The sequence below is a fragment of the Marmota flaviventris genome, chromosome 4, assembly GCF_047511675.1.
Source record: "Marmota flaviventris isolate mMarFla1 chromosome 4, mMarFla1.hap1, whole genome shotgun sequence".
Lineage (NCBI taxonomy): Eukaryota > Metazoa > Chordata > Mammalia > Rodentia > Sciuridae > Marmota > Marmota flaviventris.
This window is the reverse complement of record NC_092501.1, coordinates 155,187,707-155,207,587: the sequence shown is the minus strand read 5'-3', so window position 1 is coordinate 155,207,587 and position 19,881 is coordinate 155,187,707. Positions and strand designations below refer to the sequence as shown.

At 50.5% G+C, this 19,881-nt stretch overlaps 1 protein-coding gene across 2 annotated transcripts in view; it reads left to right on the top strand.

Annotated features, from left to right (window-relative positions):
* Stk24 (serine/threonine kinase 24) overlaps nt 1-19,881 on the top strand; it is a 100,748-nt gene that overhangs the window by 33,185 nt on the left and 47,682 nt on the right. For both annotated transcript variants that reach the window (XM_027938779.2, XM_027938780.2), the window contains exon 2: nt 13,775-14,005. In XM_027938779.2, the coding sequence (XP_027794580.1) occupies nt 13,775-14,005 (231 nt within the window). The remainder of the gene's footprint in view (nt 1-13,774; nt 14,006-19,881) is intronic.

The following is a 19,881-nucleotide window of genomic DNA, read 5'->3' as shown; positions in this document are numbered from 1 at the left end:
CCTGCTGTGTTCTGTGAGGCTTACCTGGGGAGGGGGTGTTCCACGGACGGAGCTGTGCGGAGGTTGCCTGGCCTTCTCATAGAATGGCAAAGTCAGGCTCAAACTGGAGATGGGAACTGTGGGCCAGTGTGGCTTCACAGCCAGTGAAGTCTGCGCTGGGGGATGAGCTGGCTGAGCGTCAGCAGGAGAGCAGTGACACTGCCAGTTAATCCAAACAGCACAGCACCTGGTCAGCTCTGATGAAGCTGCTCCTCTCACCCCATTTACCAAAGAGGAAACCTAGCTGCCCTGTCTACAGAAATCAGTGTCCTTGACCCATAGCCTGTTTCTTCGGAGGTAGGTCTGCAGGGGTCATGGTGAAGCAGAGTGGACAGACCTTAACCTTGGCTTAAGGGCTAAAGAGCTGATTGTCCTCACTCTTGCTGTGTCCCTGAGGAGGGGGCTGACTTCAAGCCATCTTCTCATCTGCACAGGTAGCTGCCTCTGAGGCTTGGGAGGGGTGGTGATGAGGAGAGCCGTGTGCAGAGAACTCTCTGGAGGCTGCTGCGAGTGCCCACGGGGCCTTGTTTCTTTCCCCCTTTCCTGGTGAGCACTGGAGGACAGGCCAGGGAGCATGGTGGTGCCATGGGAAGAGAGGGTGTGTTCCCCAGTGCTGTTGGAGTGATGCATGAGAAATGCTTGCGAGGTCTCCGGGGCCCTGGCACTGACACTGGGTTCCTTCAGTGGAATCACCAGCTTGGTGGGCAGAGGACCAAGTGCTTCGTAGCAGCCATCTGACAGTCTATTGCTGGGCTTGGCAAACTACCTCTGCCCTGAGCCAGCTGCGTCGGCTCGTGAGCTAGGAGTGGTTCTTACCTTTTAAAAAGATTGTTAAAAAGAGAGAAGAGTGTGCAACAGAGGTATTTGGCCCCAGGTCCCCTGAGGTGTGTGCGTGTGCAGTGTGCACGCTGCACTTCCAGCATATCACCTGCAGAACTCTTGGTCCTCCAGGGTTTGTGTGGGGCAGTGGGCTTGGCTCGGAGTCCGAGGATTTCTGTAGATCTAGGATTTGGCCAACATGGAGTACTTCTTGATGGCTCCCGCTCTCTCCTCCTTTTGCTGCTCCACCCGAGGCTGTAGGAGAATGTTCAATGGAACACTTTTTGTGTGTGTGTGTGTGTGTGGGGGGGTGATGGTCAGGTTACGTGTATTCCTGTTGTCACAAATCATCCTTGTCTCTGACCTTAGCATTGCTATGCCAGCCCTTTCCCCTTAATGCCTCTAAGAGAGAGGATTTTCAGGTAAAGGAAAGGCTTTTAGTGGTTGAAATCTGCATGTACTCAAACCATTTGGACTGATGTCCAGAAGAGTCGCTTTCCTGATACCTCTGTTACACGAGCTTTTATAAGATGCACATGGGAAGGCAGGTTTGCCTTGAGGAGTTAGGTGGCCTTGGTTCCAGGTGGCAGTGTTCTAGTGTGACAGCCAGGGTGAGCTTGGCCAGGCGTTGCCCTCACCAGGAGGAGCCTCGGAAGTGGGAGCCGGGCTGCTGGCGCCTGCGTGCCTGGCAGGGTCAGAATGTTTTCCGTGGCTTTGTTCTTAGCAGGTTGGTTTTAATAGCAGAGGTGCAGGGGTTTATTTCCCAGTGAGCCCCCTAGTTTATTTGGAAGGGATCACGGTTTTCGGGCTTACCTAACAGAACTGCCCTCATTTTGTGTCCAGACCTACTTGGCATGGCTACCCTGGGCCTCCTGCCTTTCGGGGAGGCCTTCTGTTGAAGGAAAGGGGACTGGACACCACTGGGAGGGCCTGGGAAGGGGCCGAGGTTCCTTTCTGGGGGGCTTCAGGGTGGTGGAGTCCTAGGTTGCGACTTGCTCCGAGCTTTGTGACTAGGGGCAAGTCGAGCTGAGGATCTGCAGTTCTGCACTTCCACTCGCCCCTGTGCCCGGCCTCAGCTGCTCCACTCCCCCTGGCCACCCTAAAGTGTGACGATGGCGTCCTCACTGCAGGTTCATGTGGTCAAGCTGGGTACAGACGAGATGCCCTGTGGAGCGCCTGGGAGCATTTGGCACAGGCAGGCTGTCATGGTCCTCCCTGCAGAGGAAGGGACCCCCAGCAAATGTGTGCTGCCGCTCTCACAGAGCTCGGACCACAGGCCGCTAAGGTAACTGAGCAGGTGGCGGGAATGGGTCACACATTGGGGCAGCACAGTACCCCCCCCCCCACCCCGTGAGGAGGTACTTTCTCCTCATCTTTAATGTGTTTTAAAGATTGGTTTGCATATTACTTCTTATTAGTGAGACCAGTTTCTGCCATTTAAAGATAGTAGGTGCTGGCACCAGGATCCCTAAGTTGAGGATCGGGTGTTAGGAGACGTCCTGGGGGTTTGGATATGAGGCCGACACATGGAGAGTCATAGTGCCCCAGTTATTTCCTCCTCCCTTCCCTTCCCTTCCCTTCCCCCTTCCCTTCCCTCCCCTCCCCCTCCCCCTCCCCTCCCCTCTCCTCCCCTCCCCTTCCCTTCCCTTCCCGTCAACACCACAGAGCAGGTTTTCTTCTGGATCATGTGATCATTAGGGTTGGAGTGAGTGTGTACTCGGGGGAATGTGTTTACTAGGGGGGGGGGGGAGGCGGCACCTGTGATACCTTCAGAGAGCCCAGGGAGGCCGACCGACCGCTGCCACCAAGGAAAGGACATTCCCTGTGGGTGGACCTGTGGTGCTTACTTGCAGTGACCACTGAAGTTCTCTGTGACCCGGAGGGAAGTTTCTGTATGAATCTGCAGTTTAGGCCTCAAATTTAAAAATTGGTATTTCATCACAGACAAGTGATAAATGAAGAAAAGGCCCTGTCCTGAGAGAGCACTGAGAAATGACAGTGGCTTTCCTTCTGCTTCGTGCTGCCCGGCCACATTAGCAATGAAAGTCTTTTTTTTTTTTTTTTTTTGAGAGAGAGTATTTAAAGACTGGAAAATTTTGTCAATTCTTGAGCTTCTTGGAGCCATTTACTAAAGATATTTATTTGGTAAAAGAGGTTTGTTCTTTGGAGACGCTAATTAACCACTAGTTCACCCTCCTCCTCTTGGGGGCCAGAGCTGAGTAGTATGGGGCGGGTGTGGGTGAAGGAGAGGGAAATGCCGAAGGGGAGCTGCAGGCCCCTAACCATGGGCCTCTTCCCAGGGCAGCCCGAGCCACGATGGAAGTTTCCAGCTGTCACTGCTGGCATGGGAACCTGGGCGGCGGTGGAGCTGTCTCCTGGACTCCACCATGGGGCGGCCTTGAGGCTGCTGCTTGCTGGGTCTCCCGGGAGCTTTGGCTAATACGGATGCTGGGATCTCCTCCCCAGAGGTTGTGATGGCACCGGTTCCAGGCTGGCATGCTGGTGTGTTTAAAGGCCCCCTTGTGCAGCCCTGGTGGAAAACCCCTGCCCAGCAGGGCCCCGGGGACAGGATTTTTGCCTGGAAAACGTCCTGTAAAGGGACATTTGGCTTTTATTTATGGTTCTTTTTGCTTTATCTTATAAACCTTATGTTGGCCATATACGTACATATTCCTAAATGTTCAAATATTTTATAAAAAAGGACAGATTCTTTTTCAGATTGGGGAGACTGTTTGTAAGACCCCTGATAGTGATCTTCAAAGTTAGGACGAGCGACCTTTATGGGTGAATAGGCTTGACTTGGACAAATTACCCAGTGCTACTTTGAGTACAGAATGCCTCTTGAAGTTTAATGGCCTGATTAATCTGATGAGATGGATTTTCAGGGTATTTATTTGCTTGCAATTAGCTTGAAGATCTCTTATGGGAAGGATAATTTGTATTAAAAAATGGGAAATTGGCACAGTTCCGCCATACCTAAGACTACAGCAGTTTTGATCTCTCCGGGCCGTCTTGCACTGTGGTGTGCGTGCCGCATTCTCATTCGGTGTGTGCTTTGGCCAGTGTTAGTGATTTGTAAAAATGTCCCGGTGTGGAGTGCTGCTGTGAGGATGAGCTCACTCGTTCCTCGAGTGGCTTGCTGGAAGTCCACCCTGGTCCTGAGGGGCTGGGTTGCACTGGCCACGTTGCCTCTGCCACAGGTTTGCTGGAGGCCCTACTTTTCCCTTCTTACCAAGGCCGGTTTGCCCCCCTGTTAAACCTGTGCAGTGGATGCAGAACTGTCAGGTGTCCTTGTTCCGTCTTAGGACATCTTGACACTAGCTCAAGGTCGTGCAGCTGCATGTCCCAGCAGGAGGCAGTCCAGGCTCTTGCTCACTTCTGTGCGCTATTTTTCTATTTTTCTTGCTGTCAGGACTTGGAGACTGATCCGCAGACTCAAGCTTGGAGTCCCCTGGCGGTGGTTCCAGAACGGCTTTGTGCCGGGACAAGTCACGTGACTGTGGTAAACTGAAAAATTAAAAAAAAAAAAATTGCCTTGTCCTGAGAGAGCACTCAGAAATGACAGTGGCTTTCCTTCTGCTTTTCTGCCCCGGCCACGTCCCTGCTGTTACTGCTGCTGCAGGGATCGTGATGGACAAGGGCCAGCTGTTAAAACTCACCAGCTTAGGCAGAGTTTCTTGGTTTTTATGGATAAAACAGGAGAAAAGCTTAGCTTCACTCCCCCGAGTGGGCTGGTGTGGTCTGACTGCAGTTGGTAGCCGGGCCAGACATGGTCAGAAGAAAACGCGGTAGCTCTTCAGGTTTAACGCCACCAAATACTTAAGACATCACACAACTACTGTCATGAGTTCTCTCAAGAGATTCTGGGGTATAATAAGCGCTGTGGAAATCTGGACTCCAGAGGACAGAGCCCTGTATGTGCCTAGGACCCTTGGAGGGGCAGAGGACACACCGCTTGTTGGGGATGCAAATCAAGTCAGGATGGCGCCTGCACTTTGTCAGGAGGAGTGGTTTGTGAGGCAACGCCAACGAGCCATTAAGATGGTGAGGATTCCTTATTGGCTGACTGCTGTATCTGGATGATGTTAATTGAGTCAAGCTGTGTGTAATCAGTTAGGTATATACCTCTGCTGTGCGGCAGAGAGGTGGCTCCTGCTACCTTGGGTGCCCGCTACTTTTGAGTTCTCACTCAGTTCCCGCTGAGTTCACTCGCAATAAAGCAGTTCCCGCTTCAACCTTCAAGTTGCTTGTCACCTCCCGGTTATTTGCCCAGCCGGACTGCGGCAACGGCTCACTCGGTTACTCCTGAAGCCAGCAGGTTCCTGCCGCCTGGTTTGGCACGGCTGGGCTGTTTTTGCTTTCCCATGAGGTTGGGCCCCTTGAGAGGACCAGGCTTCACTCCTGGTAGGTGACAGGGAACACTAGTCTTCTGGCTTCTGCAGAGAGTGCAGGCCAGGTGTGGGGCGGAGAGGTCCTCCCAGGAGGCCCTTCTTGTTGGTTGCAATTTCGTCAGCTGGCAAGGTAGACCTACAGACGCCCCTTGAGTTATGCTGGGGCCATGTCCCAGGAAACCCGTGGAAATTGAGAATGCATGTAAGCCACCTGCCCGCTGTGCACTGCAGTGGAGCAGCAGGGTCCCCATACTGTGTCAGTCCTCCCCGCTCGTGTTCATGGGGCTGACTGGATGCCGGGCTCCCGGTGTCTCCCAGCATCATTAGAAGAGCCTCCCACCTGTCACTAGCCTGGGGAGAGATTCAGATTTGAAATTCCAAGTGTGGTTTGTGGTTTCTACCGAGTTTGTATGACTTTTTTTTTTTTTTTTTTAAGAGAGAGAATGAATTTTTTAATATTCATTTTTTAGTTTTCGGCAGACACAACATCTTTATTTGCATGTGGTGCTAAGGATCGAACCTGGGCCACATGCATGCCAGGCGAGCGCGCTACCACTTGAGCCACATCCCCAGCCCTTGTATTACTTTTGAATCACCCCAAAGTAGAAAAACCCCTGTTTAATCACAGCTGCTGTTGGGACTTGACTTTGCCTTGCACCCTTGCCTGCTTTTTGCCGTAGAGTCTGATCTGGAAAAGCCAGGATGGTAGGAGAGGGAGCAAGGCTGTGTCCGCGGCCACCGCTGTGCACGAAGCCCTGCTGTGGGAACACAGGGATTCTGCTGGCACCAGGTGGGCTCTGTCCTTCCTTTCTCAGAGGACTTTTCGGTGGCATGCCTTTGAACCTCCTTCGCTCTCAGGGTGGGTGGACCTGACCTGCTGTGTGGCTGGACAGTGCCTGCGGGCAGCGCCCTTTCTCAGTGAGAGTCCTCTTCATCCAGAGTCCAGATCTGCCTCGGGCCTATGTCTGCCTCTTCCTCAGGAAAGGTTTCCTGCTAGGTTTGCTTGTGGTGCCTATGCCCTTCCTCAAGGGTCGGGGAGGTACGTAGACTTCAGTTTAGGTGGGGAAGGGTCTGCTCAGAGGACTCGGTTGCCTGTGTTTGCCTGTCCTGTGGAGTGTCTGACTTTCCCAGCACAGTCTCTGTGCAGCCCATGCAGCCTCCACACAACTTCGCCACCGAGTGTGAACTTCATCATCCCATCTCCTCTTGCTTCTGGGTTAGCCACATCCCTAGCCCTTTTTATGTTCTATTTGGAGATAGGGTCTTGCTAAGGTGCTGAGGCTGCCCTTGAACTTGGGATCCTCCTGCCCCAGCCTCCTGAGTTGCTGTATCACAGGCATGCACCACCATGTCCTGTGCCTCTGGGCTTTCTGGATGGAGTTGGGGAGGGAGAGAGACAGTAGACTTTGGTTGGAGATGCTAAAGGTGGTAAACTGGGAAGCACTGAAATGATGAGAGGAGAGCATGATAATACAAATGGGGCTGAATGGGTTTTCAAATAGGTCAGGATTTTCATCTCTCTGTCGATCTGTCTGTCTGTCTGTCTGTCTGCCTGCCTGCCTGCCTCTCTTTTCTTTGCAAGTTTTGTTTTCTCCCAGGCTTTTTTCTATGAGCAGATGCTTTGCCCTTTGTCAGTCTATATGTGGTTTTGTGTGTGTACCTGACTTTTCTCTGAAAGCTTAACATGCCACAGGCATTTCCCCCTGCGATTCAAATACTGCACAGCCAGCGTAATAGTAGGGAATTTGCTGAGTACTTACTTGTTCTCCAGGCTTTGGGCCAAGAACTTTCCATGAACTATCTCATTGAATCCTCATGATCAGGCTAAGAGGATGTCCTTCTGTCTGCCCTGTGATGTGGATGAGAAAGCTGAGCAGAAAAGACACTGAGTATCTTGCCCTTGGTCACAGAGCAGGCAGAGGGGTGGAGGAGGGGTTTAAACCCAACCAGGTGGTTTCCACCTCCTGGGTGGGGCTCTCACTTGGGTCCATGTCTTTATAAAGGTTGTTTAAAGGCTGGAATCCAATATTCCATTGTACATGTACATTAGATGTTGCTTAATTGGGTTGCTTTACTTTAATCCTGTTTTGCATTTTAAGAAACTCGGGTTGTGTGCGTCTGCTGGTGTGGGTGACTGGAAACGTGGGATGAGGACGGGTGGTTTCCTAGGTTGGCTGATCTACATCTGGACACATGCAGAGTAGCGACAGCAGTACCAGGCTTGGGGTCCGCTGCCGAGGGGCTTGTTTTCATTCCATGTTTGCCAAGGCAACGAGTCACTGTCACTGACCCCTCTAGGACTACTTGCCCCATCCTGTCACTGCTGTGTGTGTAATCAGAGTCACTAAAGGAGAGGCGGTCCCTTAAATCTAGGAGAAGCAGCTCTGTAGAAGTTGCTGGGTACTTTTCATCGATGTCCTTGAGGATGGATTGCCATTTTGTCTAGATGGAGGCGTCCTTAATAGTGACCAGGCCTTGTTTGAGAGCTCATGGCCACTCTCTCCAGTGTTGGGTGGTTCTATACTCAGGCCGAGGGCCTTGATCCGGTGCTGGTGACCCGCCCTCACCCTGATGTGGAGAGGTGACAGTAGTCTTGCTGGTTTTCCATCGCTATGGGTGACCAGGCGATCCAGGCTTGTTTCTCGCTGGCCACCTGGAATAGCGTTGTACCGTCCTACAGTGAGGAGCTTGTAGATTGCTGACTCTCGGGCCCTTGGGCCTGGCCCTTCAGGTGCTCATGATCCTTGGCCAGGTGTGTGTTTCCATAGGTGACCTGAGGAAAGGTGAGGGGCCTTCTCAGAGCCCAGCCCTGTGCCTGGGCCTTTTGAGCTGGGTGTGCCTCTTCTCTGTACTTTGGTCAGTTATTAAAGGTCCTGACCTCAACATAGTTTAGTAAGTGCCTTGGTTTTCCTAAATCTTTTAATTAAAGATTGACAAGAGTAAATTTGAATATGAGGAAGGTAGAGAATTTAGCTGACTGAAATAAAGAGACAGATGGCCTGGTTTTGTCATGAGGAGGAGGGTGGGGAAAGAGGTAAGAACACAAAGCTGCAGGCAGGAGAGGCGGGTCCTTTCCAGGGTTCCCTCCTGGCCTGGCAACCCCCCCCCCCCCAGGCAGGAAGTGGGGCTGGCTCTTTAAAGGGCAGCGAGGTTCTTGTGACTAGAGAAAGGACGGGTGTCGCCATCAGTTTTCTCTTGCCGGATGGGATGCCACACACTGTGTCGTTAGTGGACATTTCTCCAGTCCTGGATCTGGGAAGTCCAAGAGCTTGGCCTTGGCCTCTGTGAGGGTCCCGCGCACCCCCTCACGGCCACAGGAGGCAGAAGAGGCCTGACGGGGGCCCACTGCCTGGATACCAGTCTTCATTGTTCACGAGGGTGGAACCCCGAGACGAGAGCACTTCAGGGTCCGCTCCTCGTGTTGGGGGCAGCCGGATCTCCGCGGAGCTCTGGCGAAGACACCCCGACCGCAGCAGGGCCCGCGGCTGCCAGGAGCCGCCCTGGTGTGCCAGCCCCTGGCGGGCGGGCAGGTGGGCCTTGGTCCTCGTGGCCTCTGGTCCTCGCGGCCTCTGGTCGGTGGGGACAGCATTCTTTTTTGTTATGGTCTCTTTCTCCCAGACTCGTCCTTAGAGGAGGCGAGGAAGGCCTACAGCTGTGGGCGGTGCGTGGGGGCCACAGGGCTCCTCCACATCCCTCCTTCACCTCCGGCAGCCCCTCCTGGCTTCTCTTGAGGGGTGCCCCCTGGTGCAGCAGTGGGGTGCTGCGTACCCCGTCTTGTTCTAGGAGAGGTGAGTTCTGGAGGGGGTTGGGGGGTAGGAGGTGGGGGGCACCTTATCTGAAGCCGTGACCAGTGGTCAGGGCAGCGTTAACCCTCCTGAAAAGGAAGTTCCCAAGGTGGCTGGCAGGATGGCATTTTTTCTGCCAAGGAGATCTCCATTGCAGCAGAATCTCAAGGAAGGTTCCTTTTTGAACAGGCCTTCCTCCTGGTGCGAGTGTGTGAGGGATTAGTGTTTCTTGGCATTCCTCGGGGTTCTCATCCTTTGGCTGGGTCTTACTCTCTGGGGTTCTTATGCTGTGGCTGGGGTCGCCTGTGGAGCAGCATGGCTGGGTGTCTCTCTCCACTGGACAGGGACAGGCCTCTCTGCACGTTGACAGGGGTGTTCTGAGAGGGCCTCTTCGGACTTCACCGTGGAAACAGTGTCATAGGAAATCATGAGGCCAGCCCAGGTCCTGGGATGGGAAAATACTCTGTCCCACAGGGAGCAACAAAGTAGCATAGGGTGACTGACCGCAGGGGACGGTTACCTGTGGGCACCATTAGGGTAGCAGTCTGCTGCTTGCCTCCTGCTTCTCTCAGGCATGCAAGGCTTGCTCTCCCCTGCCATTTCCTCCTCCCCCTCACACAGCAGCAGGCTCAGGGCTGGGGTGGGGCAGCTAGTGAAAAGCCATCATCTCAGCTGTCATGAGCGAGAGGGAGGAGGGTCTGCAAACAGGGCAGGAGCCGGAGGCCTGTGCAGGAAATGGTCGTGGTTCCCATGGCTCCGAAGTGGAGGCAGGACTGGCAGTGCTGGCTGCACCTGGCTTCTGGCGTCCCTCTGTCTCTGGTTGAGGAACAGACCAACCCAAACCTGGTGACTTCTTGTTTCTCCTGATTCTGTGGGTCGCTGGGCAGTCCTGGCCTTTCCTGGGTGCTCTGCAGTCAGCTGGTGGCCCTGCCTGTTGAGGCTGGATGGCCTAGGGGGACTTTCTGCAGGAGCTGGGGCCTCAATGGAGTCCAGGAAGTGGCTGATTGGTCTCCCCACTGGCTGGGAGGTGTTCCAGTCACCTCACAGGCAGGGTGGGATTCCTTGGGAATTGGAAGGGCTTGGGGAATTCCTCCACTTCCCCTGCCCCTCTCCTTTTCTTGGTTTGAGGGTGAGGCAGCAGGAGAGGAACTGACCTAAAACATACTGTGGCAGTCACCTGTCCGCCCGCCTTGCTTCTCCCCAGTTCTGAGTGTTGGTTCTGCGTGTGGTGGTCCCAGACCACCACCAGCAGCAGCAGTGTCACCTGGGAACTCTAAGTTCCAGATTGACTTAATGGGAAATTCAGCCTGTGGCTCAACCACCTTCTCAGTGAGTCTGACGCGCTGAAGTGTGAGGACCTGCTCTTCGGAATGAGGGTGGTGGCTGGCTGCCTTCTGACTTAGGGCCTCAGGCCCTTGCCACCTCTCTGTTGTCAGAAGAAATGCTGTCCCTCAGCCTCCCTTCAGGCCCCCGTCTCTCTGAGTTAGAGTCTTCTTTGTGATGTCTGACCTAGGTCCTGTTTGTGTCTGTGTATGTCTGCACAAAATCCACATTTAAAAAGTAACTTTACCACTCAGGGTCATCGAGCATCAGTGTCCTGCTGCTCCTGGTTCCCAGGCTCCTGGTTGTAGAGGTAAAACATGGCCCCAGACACCCCCAGCGCAGTCTAGCAGTGGAGGAATACAGGGTGACGTCCAGTTGAGCAGGGGAGGTGACAGATTCCGACAGTAAGTGCTGGGCTTGAGATGTCTGGGCACGAAGAGATGATACCTCGCAAGCCATGGGTCCTAAGGGCTCAGGCTCCGAAGGCCGGGCAGGAGCTGGTGCAGAGAAACCTGTCCTGGGCACAGGAAGTTAGTGCCGGGTTTCCCTGAAGGTGGCTGTTCCTCGGAATCTTTTAGAGTGCTCTCCAGGTGGATTTTGTGCATCCCCACCCCACAGCCTTGTGAATAATAGGTGTCCCAGACGGTTTTGATCAGCCAGATTTGGAAACACTGACCCAAACCCTGACCCTCACCCTGACCCTCTCGGCTTGCTCCAGGAACAGGAGCAGAGCACAAGCAGGAGGCCTGGGGTGGAGCTGGGTTTGTCCCGAGTTAGGCTGGCCTAGACGGGTCTGTATGTAAAGATCTTCTGGAACCCGGAGGTAGGGTGGGGGTAGGAGGGTCGGAAGGAGAGCTGAGAGCAGGGTTCTAGATGCCAAGGGACTGGAAAGTTACAAGGAGGAGGAGTAGTTGACGGGCTCAAGTGCAGGGCACTGCGTCACTGGTGACCAGAGGCAGCTGAGCCAGGCTGCGGTGGGGTGGATGCCTGTCAGGACCTTCCGAGGAGGAGCTGCGTGAAGGTGGAGGCTGCTGGGTGCTCTTGTTTGGAAATGGGAGAAGCCTGAGCTTGCTGCCCTGGGCGGGGAGCCAGTAGAGGGGGGTGGATGGAACAGGGCTGTTGAAGTAGAGTCCTGGAGCAGAGAAGGATGGATTCCAAAGCCCAGCTTTTAGGATTAGCCTTGAAGAAAAGGAGGGCCACCCCACCTCGTCCCGGAGGGAAGGAGGTAAGGGGGACGGTGTGAAGGTGGACAAGGTAGCTGCTGGGAGTGGCCAGCAGCCACTCGCCTCTGTTCCGTTAATTTGAAGAGGAGATGCCCCATCCTAACCACTGGGGCTGTGCAGGAGGGCGGAAGCCGGACTCAATGCACCATGCAGGGGAGGAGGGTGCCAGGTGCCCACCCGGGATTCTCTGGCCACTTTTGGGGATGTTCCCAGTTCCCCAAAGTGACTTTGAGGGGTGTTCACCTGGAGTACCTGACAGGTTTGAAAGTAACGGGATATTTTAGGGCTGCCCACTAGTTTCAGAAATAATCCCCACTCTGGTGAATTGATGGTCCTGGGCTCTGGCTGCTGTCACAGACTCTGGCAGATGCAGGGCACTTGGGCTGTTTCCGAAGCCTGGAATACAAGTTCAGGCTCCCCGCGTGGTCAGTTCTCCACCACTGAGAACAGCAGGTGCTCAGGAAGCACACTAGGGCTCCGTGTGAGCCAGCCGTGGCCACGTGTGCAGCGCTTTGGTGGAAGCCCCAGGGGCGGGAGCCTCAGCTGCCCCATGACTGTGTGTAGCTTTCCATGAGCCGAGGTGTCTGCGCTGGCCTCTGGTCCTTGTGGTGCTGGTGTTTGTTAGGCTATGGCTCCATAGGACGTCCCCTTCCAATTTTAAGTGTCACTGTCTCTCTTTCATGTGTCCTTCCTTCCTGGCCAGTGGTTTTGAGCTTTCTCACTGTGGGTGCACAGTCTCTGGGCCAGGCTTTGCCCCTCTGTGAGAAGGAGGCCGCCTGAGACTTGGTGCCTGCATTATCACTGTGCCTTGTTTTGTTTCCTGGGAGGGGACACCTTGTGGCCCAGTGAGGCTCCCACATTAGGCCACAGGCTGACTTGTTCCCATGGCTCCCTTGGGCAGTGCTTGCTGGGACCTCTGAGTGTTTCTTCCCCCAGCAGGTGAGGGGTGGGTGCCTGACAAGACTCACTCCACTCTCTGGTTGTCACCGCTGTGTCCTGTGCCTGGGACCTGCTTTGGCCCTGCTGGGCTTCTCACTCTACCCTCTTCTCTTATTCTCTTTACTTCCTTTTCAGTCCTCTCCCTTTCCTCTCTGACCCTTTCCCATCCTATTCCAGTGTCTTTGAAGGCTCCATGGACCTTCGAGGGTTGTCTCCGCGTCCCCTTTCGCCTGCATGCAGGGTTGTTCTAAGGGAGAATGTGTCCCTAGGGCTGCTGGCTTGAGCCCTTTGATGCCCAGGGAGGTTCCTGGCTGGTGCTTGTCACTGGGGTGGGGCTGGGGTGTTCCTTGTTCTGAGGTGTGCAGTGGCTCTGTGCACCTGGCTCTGCTTGCTAAATGTTAGTATCCCCCCCCCCCGAGTTTTGTGACAAATAGCCCCTCACATCACTTCTACACATGCCCTGGGGGTGACAGGTTACTGCCCCCATAGAGAACTCAGCTGTTCACACATCTCTGTGCAGGGGGACTGCTAGGGTGGGTGCCTGACCATTCATGATGGTGAAGAACTTTTAGAAACTGTTTCAGGGACACAGCACTTATGTGACAGAACAGTGCAGGCTGCTTATTGTTTTCTGGGATTCGGTTGGATTGTTGCTGTAGGTGGAGGCAGCAGTTGTCAATGAGGGTGGACACTGGGCTTTGCACCAGTCCCTCATAGGTAGACTGTCTGTCCCTCCATCCCCATCCCTTGCCTGATGTAGTAGATACCTGTGTTTTAATAAATACCCACTTGGATTTAGGTAATTTTGGGGATAGGGTGGAATTTTTGTTTAGACAAGAGTGTGCTGTTGGGATTGAACCCAGGACCTTATGCCTGCTAGGCAAGTGCTCCATCACTGAGCTACATCCCCAGGCCAAGACAATAAACTATATGTCCATTCTAGCACGTTCACAGAATCATTTAGGCTTTTAATTCCACTTTTAATTTTAATTCCACTTTTCTTCTTTAATTGGGTTTTGTTTAATTGTTTAATTAATTTTGTTTAATTGTTGGACGTTTACCACGTTTATCAGTCTAATCTACATATGTAGGTGAGACCCAGGAATCTTAGGTCCTGACCCTGAAGAACTGTGTTCCCAACCAATCTGACCCTTAACACAGAAAGCGGGACTATGGACTGAAGTATTATAAATAAAGAAATGATCATGGCACTGTGAAGTATAAAGGTTTTCCTTCTTTTTCTTTTCTCCTGCAGAACCTAAAAGCAGACCCAGAAGAGCTTTTTACGAAACTGGAGAAAATTGGAAAAGGCTCTTTTGGTGAGGTGTTCAAAGGCATTGACAATCGGACTCAGAAAGTGGTTGCCATAAAAATCATTGATCTGGAAGAAGCTGAAGATGAGATAGAGGACATTCAACAAGAAATCACAGTGCTGAGTCAGTGTGACAGTCCCTATGTAACCAAATATTATGGATCCTACTTGAAGGTAAGGCTTAAAAATAGCGCCATTTTCCATCTTGCAGCACTTGGCTGAGCGGGGACAGGAAGGACTCCTGCAGCACAGCAGGCTTGCTCAGGAAGGAGGGTGACGTGACCTTTGCAATCAGAGCAAGCTGACTTCGATGGTCTATCATTTTAAATGTCGCCTATAGAAATTTATTTTTGGCGAAGTGTTTGATGTTGACATTCTCTTAGAAACAACAGAGTATTTCTGGGTGGGGCTTTGGCATCAAAACTGTCTCTCAGTATCACAGTAACTGTTAATCACCTAATTTTAGGATGATTTATGAGCAATAATAAAAACTCATGCCAGCTTAAGAATATTAATCTTTTAATGTTTTCCATCATAACTGCAATTTAATTTAATGCTGTTTTTAAAGACTGTTGCTGAGAATTGTTAATTTTGATAGCTAGTTTATCTACGCTTCTCAGAATACGAAACTAAGTTACAACAACAGAGCACTACAAACTATCCTTGGCCTTTATGCTATTCCTAGATCGTATTAAAATGGTTTTCTGATCTTGATGGAACCGGTTCACTCTATTAGATGTTGCAGGGTCATCTTCTCCCCTGAGAAGTTCTAAGACTGTTCTTGTGTTTTGGGTTCCTAGACGTGTTCATTTCATGAGCTACAAATGTGTAGTATCTTTTAAACTGAGTTTTGGAAATCAAAACATTGTAAGTAGAAATGACTATTTCCCGAGGAAAGCAGCACTACACCATTGTGAGTTTATCTATCTGCTTAATAAACCTGCTCTGATGTAAAAAGGGATAAAATAGGTTTTGATTTTGTGGAAATGTGAATAAGAAGGTATTAGTTGAAGGTTGGAAATTCTGAGAACCTTTGATTTACCAAAATGAATATTTAAAGGAAATCAAAATTGAGTGGTAATACTATTTTCCATTCTGTAAATGGTAGCAATATGGCATGGCTAGCTCAAATGTAGCATTTTGAATTGGGAGTGAGTTTTGGAGTTGAATGTCACCAGGCTTGAATCTTGCCATCATTTACTTTGGTGTGTGGCCTTGAGTGAAAAAAAAAAAATTGCTTTTAAAGCTTCCTTGCTTCCTGATTTGTAAAATGGAAAATACCCATTGTTGCAGGGCCAGGGATGTGGTTCATTGGTAGAATGCTTAAAATCCTGGGTTTAGTCCCAGCACTGCAAAACCCCAAAACAAACAAAAACCCATTGTTGTAAAAATTAAATGGAAAATAAGAATGTGGAAGTACCTTCAGTCAGCTTTCCATGGCTGTGACCAAAATACCTGACAAGAGCCACTTGAGAGGAGGACAGTTTATTCTGGCTCCCATTTTCAGAGATTTAGTCCATGGCCAGCAGACTCCTGGTCTGGGCCCAAGGTGAGCAGAAAGTGATGGGAGGGTGTAGCAGAGGAGAAAGGAGAAGGGGCCACAGGTGGATGTACCCTTTCAGAGCACGCCCCCGCTGGCCCGTCTCCTTCTGCTTACAGTCGCCACCTGTCAGTCACCAAACTAGGATGGACTGATTGGGTCACAGCTCACAATCCGACCATTTCACCTCTGAATATTCCTGCATTAACACAGGAGCTTTTGGGGGACACCTTCTATCCAAACCATAACAAGTAGGTACCTAATCTTAATTTCCTTCCTTAATTGGTTGGATTTGTTGAGACCTCCTCTCTTAAATTGCCTTGTAGTGAAGGTAAATTACCTTCAGAGAAAGTATCCAGTGAGGTCAAACCAAGAAAACCCGACCAGTGAGAGCTGAGGAAGGAGGCCAGTGCCCAGAGTGAGTGTTGCATGCTGGTGCCCCAGCGTGGCACTCACCAGGCAGCCGGGAGGCACCGCAAACCTTCTTATGACCAGGAGGAGAGCACGTGCGGCTTCCACAGGGGAGTGCCAAGGTCGAATGGATATTAGATTTCTAAGAAGAACAAGCTCAGCTTGGAATCTGTGCTGTGCTGCTTCGTGTGCTGTCAGCTTCCTGCAGCAGTGGTGGTCAGCAGATTCCCAGTTGGCGTTGATGGTTTGCCGCTGTTGTATGGTAGATCTCAGAGTGTCAGTGATTTAGCTCAGCTGCTGTGTAACTGGAAATTAGGGCTCAGTGGCTACGCATGTCTTCAGCCTCAGCTCTGCAGCAGGATTTTACTAATTGTGGGGGTAGATGGCTTTACAGTGGCTCTGACTACACATACCTAGAGTCCTGTTCAGTCTGTCTGGTTCTTGCCTGAATCACTGATTCTGGACCATCATAAAGCAACCTGACCTTGGTTCAGGGTTGCCCAGTGAATTTTATTTAGTTGACATAAAGCCAACTGCTGTCATAAACTCCTTAAATTTATAATAACTCAGGTATGAATTTATCTCTTGCTCACAGGTGGCCTGGTCTGGGGGCTCTTTACCTCCAAACACTGATCCAAGACCTCCAGTTCCTTTGTCTTGCACATTAGCTGTGCTTGGCCATCTTAAGTCAGTGGAGGCTCACGGGTAGGAGAAGCTATGTGCTCAGGCCTGGCCCAGAGCATGCCGTTTCTGTCCATGTTGCCCTGGCCAGAACACCCCTGACCACATCTAACGTGGGAGGCTGGGAATGTCATTGATTGCATGTTTAGTGGGTGGAGAAATGGGCTCAGTGCACATGGCTGGTCTTTCCCAAAGACATGAACTTTAAAGGAAATGGAATAACTCATGGGATGGTTTTTCCACTGACTGTCTTCAGGTCAGACAAAAAGTTTGTGTAATATTTTTATCTTGTATTTTATAAATTTTACCAGGCTGATTGTCCTTTAGGAAATAGTACCACAAATAACATCTCCACCATTGTGGAAGGTTGCCTTCCATTTCGTAAATCATGTTAAAGACCATTGTCATTTTATTTAAAACATGAACTGCTGTTCATAAACAGCATTAACTGTCACAGTCAGCCAGGACAGGAACCCAGATTTGTAATCCTATCTGCCCATTCTTACATGATAGAATTCCATGGACTCCCTGGCCCACAAGAGGACCCTGTGACAGCCAGACTACCCTCGCATTACCTTGGTAGCTTAGGACGTTAGTGTGGTCCTGACTGGCAGGCAAGAGGCGGATGACGGTGACTTGTTAGACCAGGTTGGCATTGCTTGTGCTGCATGTGGTCCCCATTGCTCTTTGAAAGCTGTACTGTTCAGAGCTCAAGTTCTTCATTCTTTACGAGGTGACTGGAGAGGGGGTCTTAGGATCTCACCCCATGTTAAGGGACTTTTACATAGCAGGACTGGACAAAGGAGAGAATGAATACCAGCAGCTGGCGTCCTCATTGCTGGGTCAGCATTCAAAGGTTTCATGGTTATTATTTGGCTTCATTCATCTAGACCAGCAAAAAAGATGAAAAAGAGTAAGTGGTCAGAATGTCCTGAATATTACTGCAGACCAGGAGGTAGGTTCATTTTGATGTGTAGCCATGATCAAATCTTAGATCACTTTGTGGCATGTTGTTGCCCAAGATTAAAAACAAAACAAGGGCCGGGTGTGGTGGTGCACACCTGTAGTGGCTCAGGAAGCTGAGGCAGGAGGATCAAGATTTGAAAGCCAGCCTCAGCAAAAGCAAGGCACTAACCAACTCAGTGAAGCCCTGTCTCTAAATAAAATACAAAATAGGGCTGGGGATGTGGCTCAGAGGTCGAGTGTCCCTGGGTTCAATTCCCGGTAAACCAAACCAAACAAAAAACAAGTAAGACAGCCAGGGAGAGAGGGACAGTGATGTAATATTGAAAATTCTTGTTTATGTTGTTGGATGTGAGGACTGGAAAGGTCTTGAAGATTATCACGCGCCCTTCACTTCATTCATTGTAGCCTAAGTGTTTAATGTTTGGAAAGTCAAACAGTCGGAATGTTAACCAGAAGTCTCCATCTCTCAACTGTTGTACCACAAAAACACCATCCACAAGATCCAAATGAAAATGTTTGTTGGTGCGTGGGGTGTGCAGGACAAGAGAGGGAGTGTTGAGGGTATGTTTTTAGTGAGGACTTAAGATGGGGACAGTACTGAGAGGTGGGCGCAATGTGGGATTCTACCTCTCTTCTGCCCACCGTGGACTCTCTAGGCATTTTGGTGGGGGGATCGCCAGCCTACCAGACCCTCCATCAGGTTCACGGATGGTCACAGCCAGGGTTTTCGTCTTGGAGCATCCCCTACCATGGGCCACTGACTTGCTAAGGGACCAAATGCAGGTAGATACACTGATCTTTGGGATTGCTATAGAGTTTGGGTCATGTTTGTAAAGTGCCTTGCATGTAATTAATTTTTAGTAAATGATAATTTCTTCTTCTTATAATTTTTGGTACTGGGATTGAACTCAGGGACACTCGACCACCGGGCCACATCCTCAGCCCTATTTTATATTTATTTAGAGGCAGGGTCTCACTGAGTTGCTTGGTGCCTTGCCATTGCTGAGGCTGGCTTTGAACTTGCGATCCTCCTGCCTCAGCTTCGGAGCTGCTAGGATTATAGGTGTGCTGGGATTATAGGCGTGCACCACTGCGCCTGGCTATGTTTTTTTAATATGAGAAAAGTTATCCAAATAACTCAGCTCATTAGTCTGAAACTGATTGTCAGCATGCTGAACATGGGGCTTTCTTATGCTCTTTTATAATGTTACTTAGGTCGCAGACATCAAGCCAGATTGAAGCAAATCAGGTGTGAGGCCCAATAAAAAAGAATATAAATGGCTTTTCAAATCTTTATTTGCCATAGTTTTTATTTTTTAATTTTTTTTTATATTTATGAACTTTGGAGTAATTGTCTGATAGTGGATTCAGATCCTTGGTTTATGTGTAATTTTCATCAGTTCAGAGATTGTCAGGATCGTTTTACCCAAAAAATTCACTAGAAGGCTATTAAGGGAAAGTCCCTCAATGAATTTTAGAAAATAAAATCATTCTGCTAAAGTGTTGGTGACATGGGCACATTATAGAAAATAGCACACTTTTAGAGTAATTTTCAAAGCTGTAGTTTTTAGACTTCTAGTTTCCTTTGGGGAAGGGAGGGGGGAGAAAAACAGTAGTGCCTGATGAAATGAAAAAACAATCATTTTGCTCTCAGGGAATGAAGTAAAAGGAGGCCGCTGGATGAATGGAAATGGGAAAAGACACCATGTGAAGGGCTGGCGTCTCCTCGGGGAGGCTGCCTCTCCATGATTCCCAGCAGCCTCCCCTGACTTTCAGGCCATCCTAGGTGGACAGTTGGGTATAATCAGCCTACTGTACTTATCTCCAGGGGACACCCCTCCTGTGGTTTTCTGCCCTGAAGGTTGTGTTACAATTCCATGATCTTTTTGAATCTCAGCCGGACCTTCAGCCTGGCCACTGTGCCAACAGGCATAGTCCTTTAGGACAAGTTAAACCGGATCTTCACTTACACTTTTCTCCCAGCTGTTTCTTGAAAACCATGCTCCTGAAACCTTTGATTTCAGGCATATTTAGGAATACCAATGGGTTATTTGCTTCCGAGAATGTGTCTGTCTTCAGGTACATGCCCTGGAAGTGCAAAATCTCCTACACCTCAGAAATTCTTACCAAACCACGATACCTTTTAAATTTGTGTCTATTTTCCTTCCAAAGATAGAATTCCAGCAGTATTTTCAGTTAACTGGAGAAAATAAGATACTACTTTAATATTTTAGTACTTAAGGGAGAGGATTTGTAGCTTTTTTGAACCAGAGTCAACAAACCATCTTTAAAGGGCCAGGGAATAAAGTCTCGACCCTCCCACATGGAGAGGTCCTTATCTTGTTGGAGGACATTCTGTGCCTATTCTGGTCTACATTTGGGAAAATGTGGACCATCTAAACGTGCCCTGTAGCTCTTTGTCCCCCCCCCCCACACACACACACACACCGGC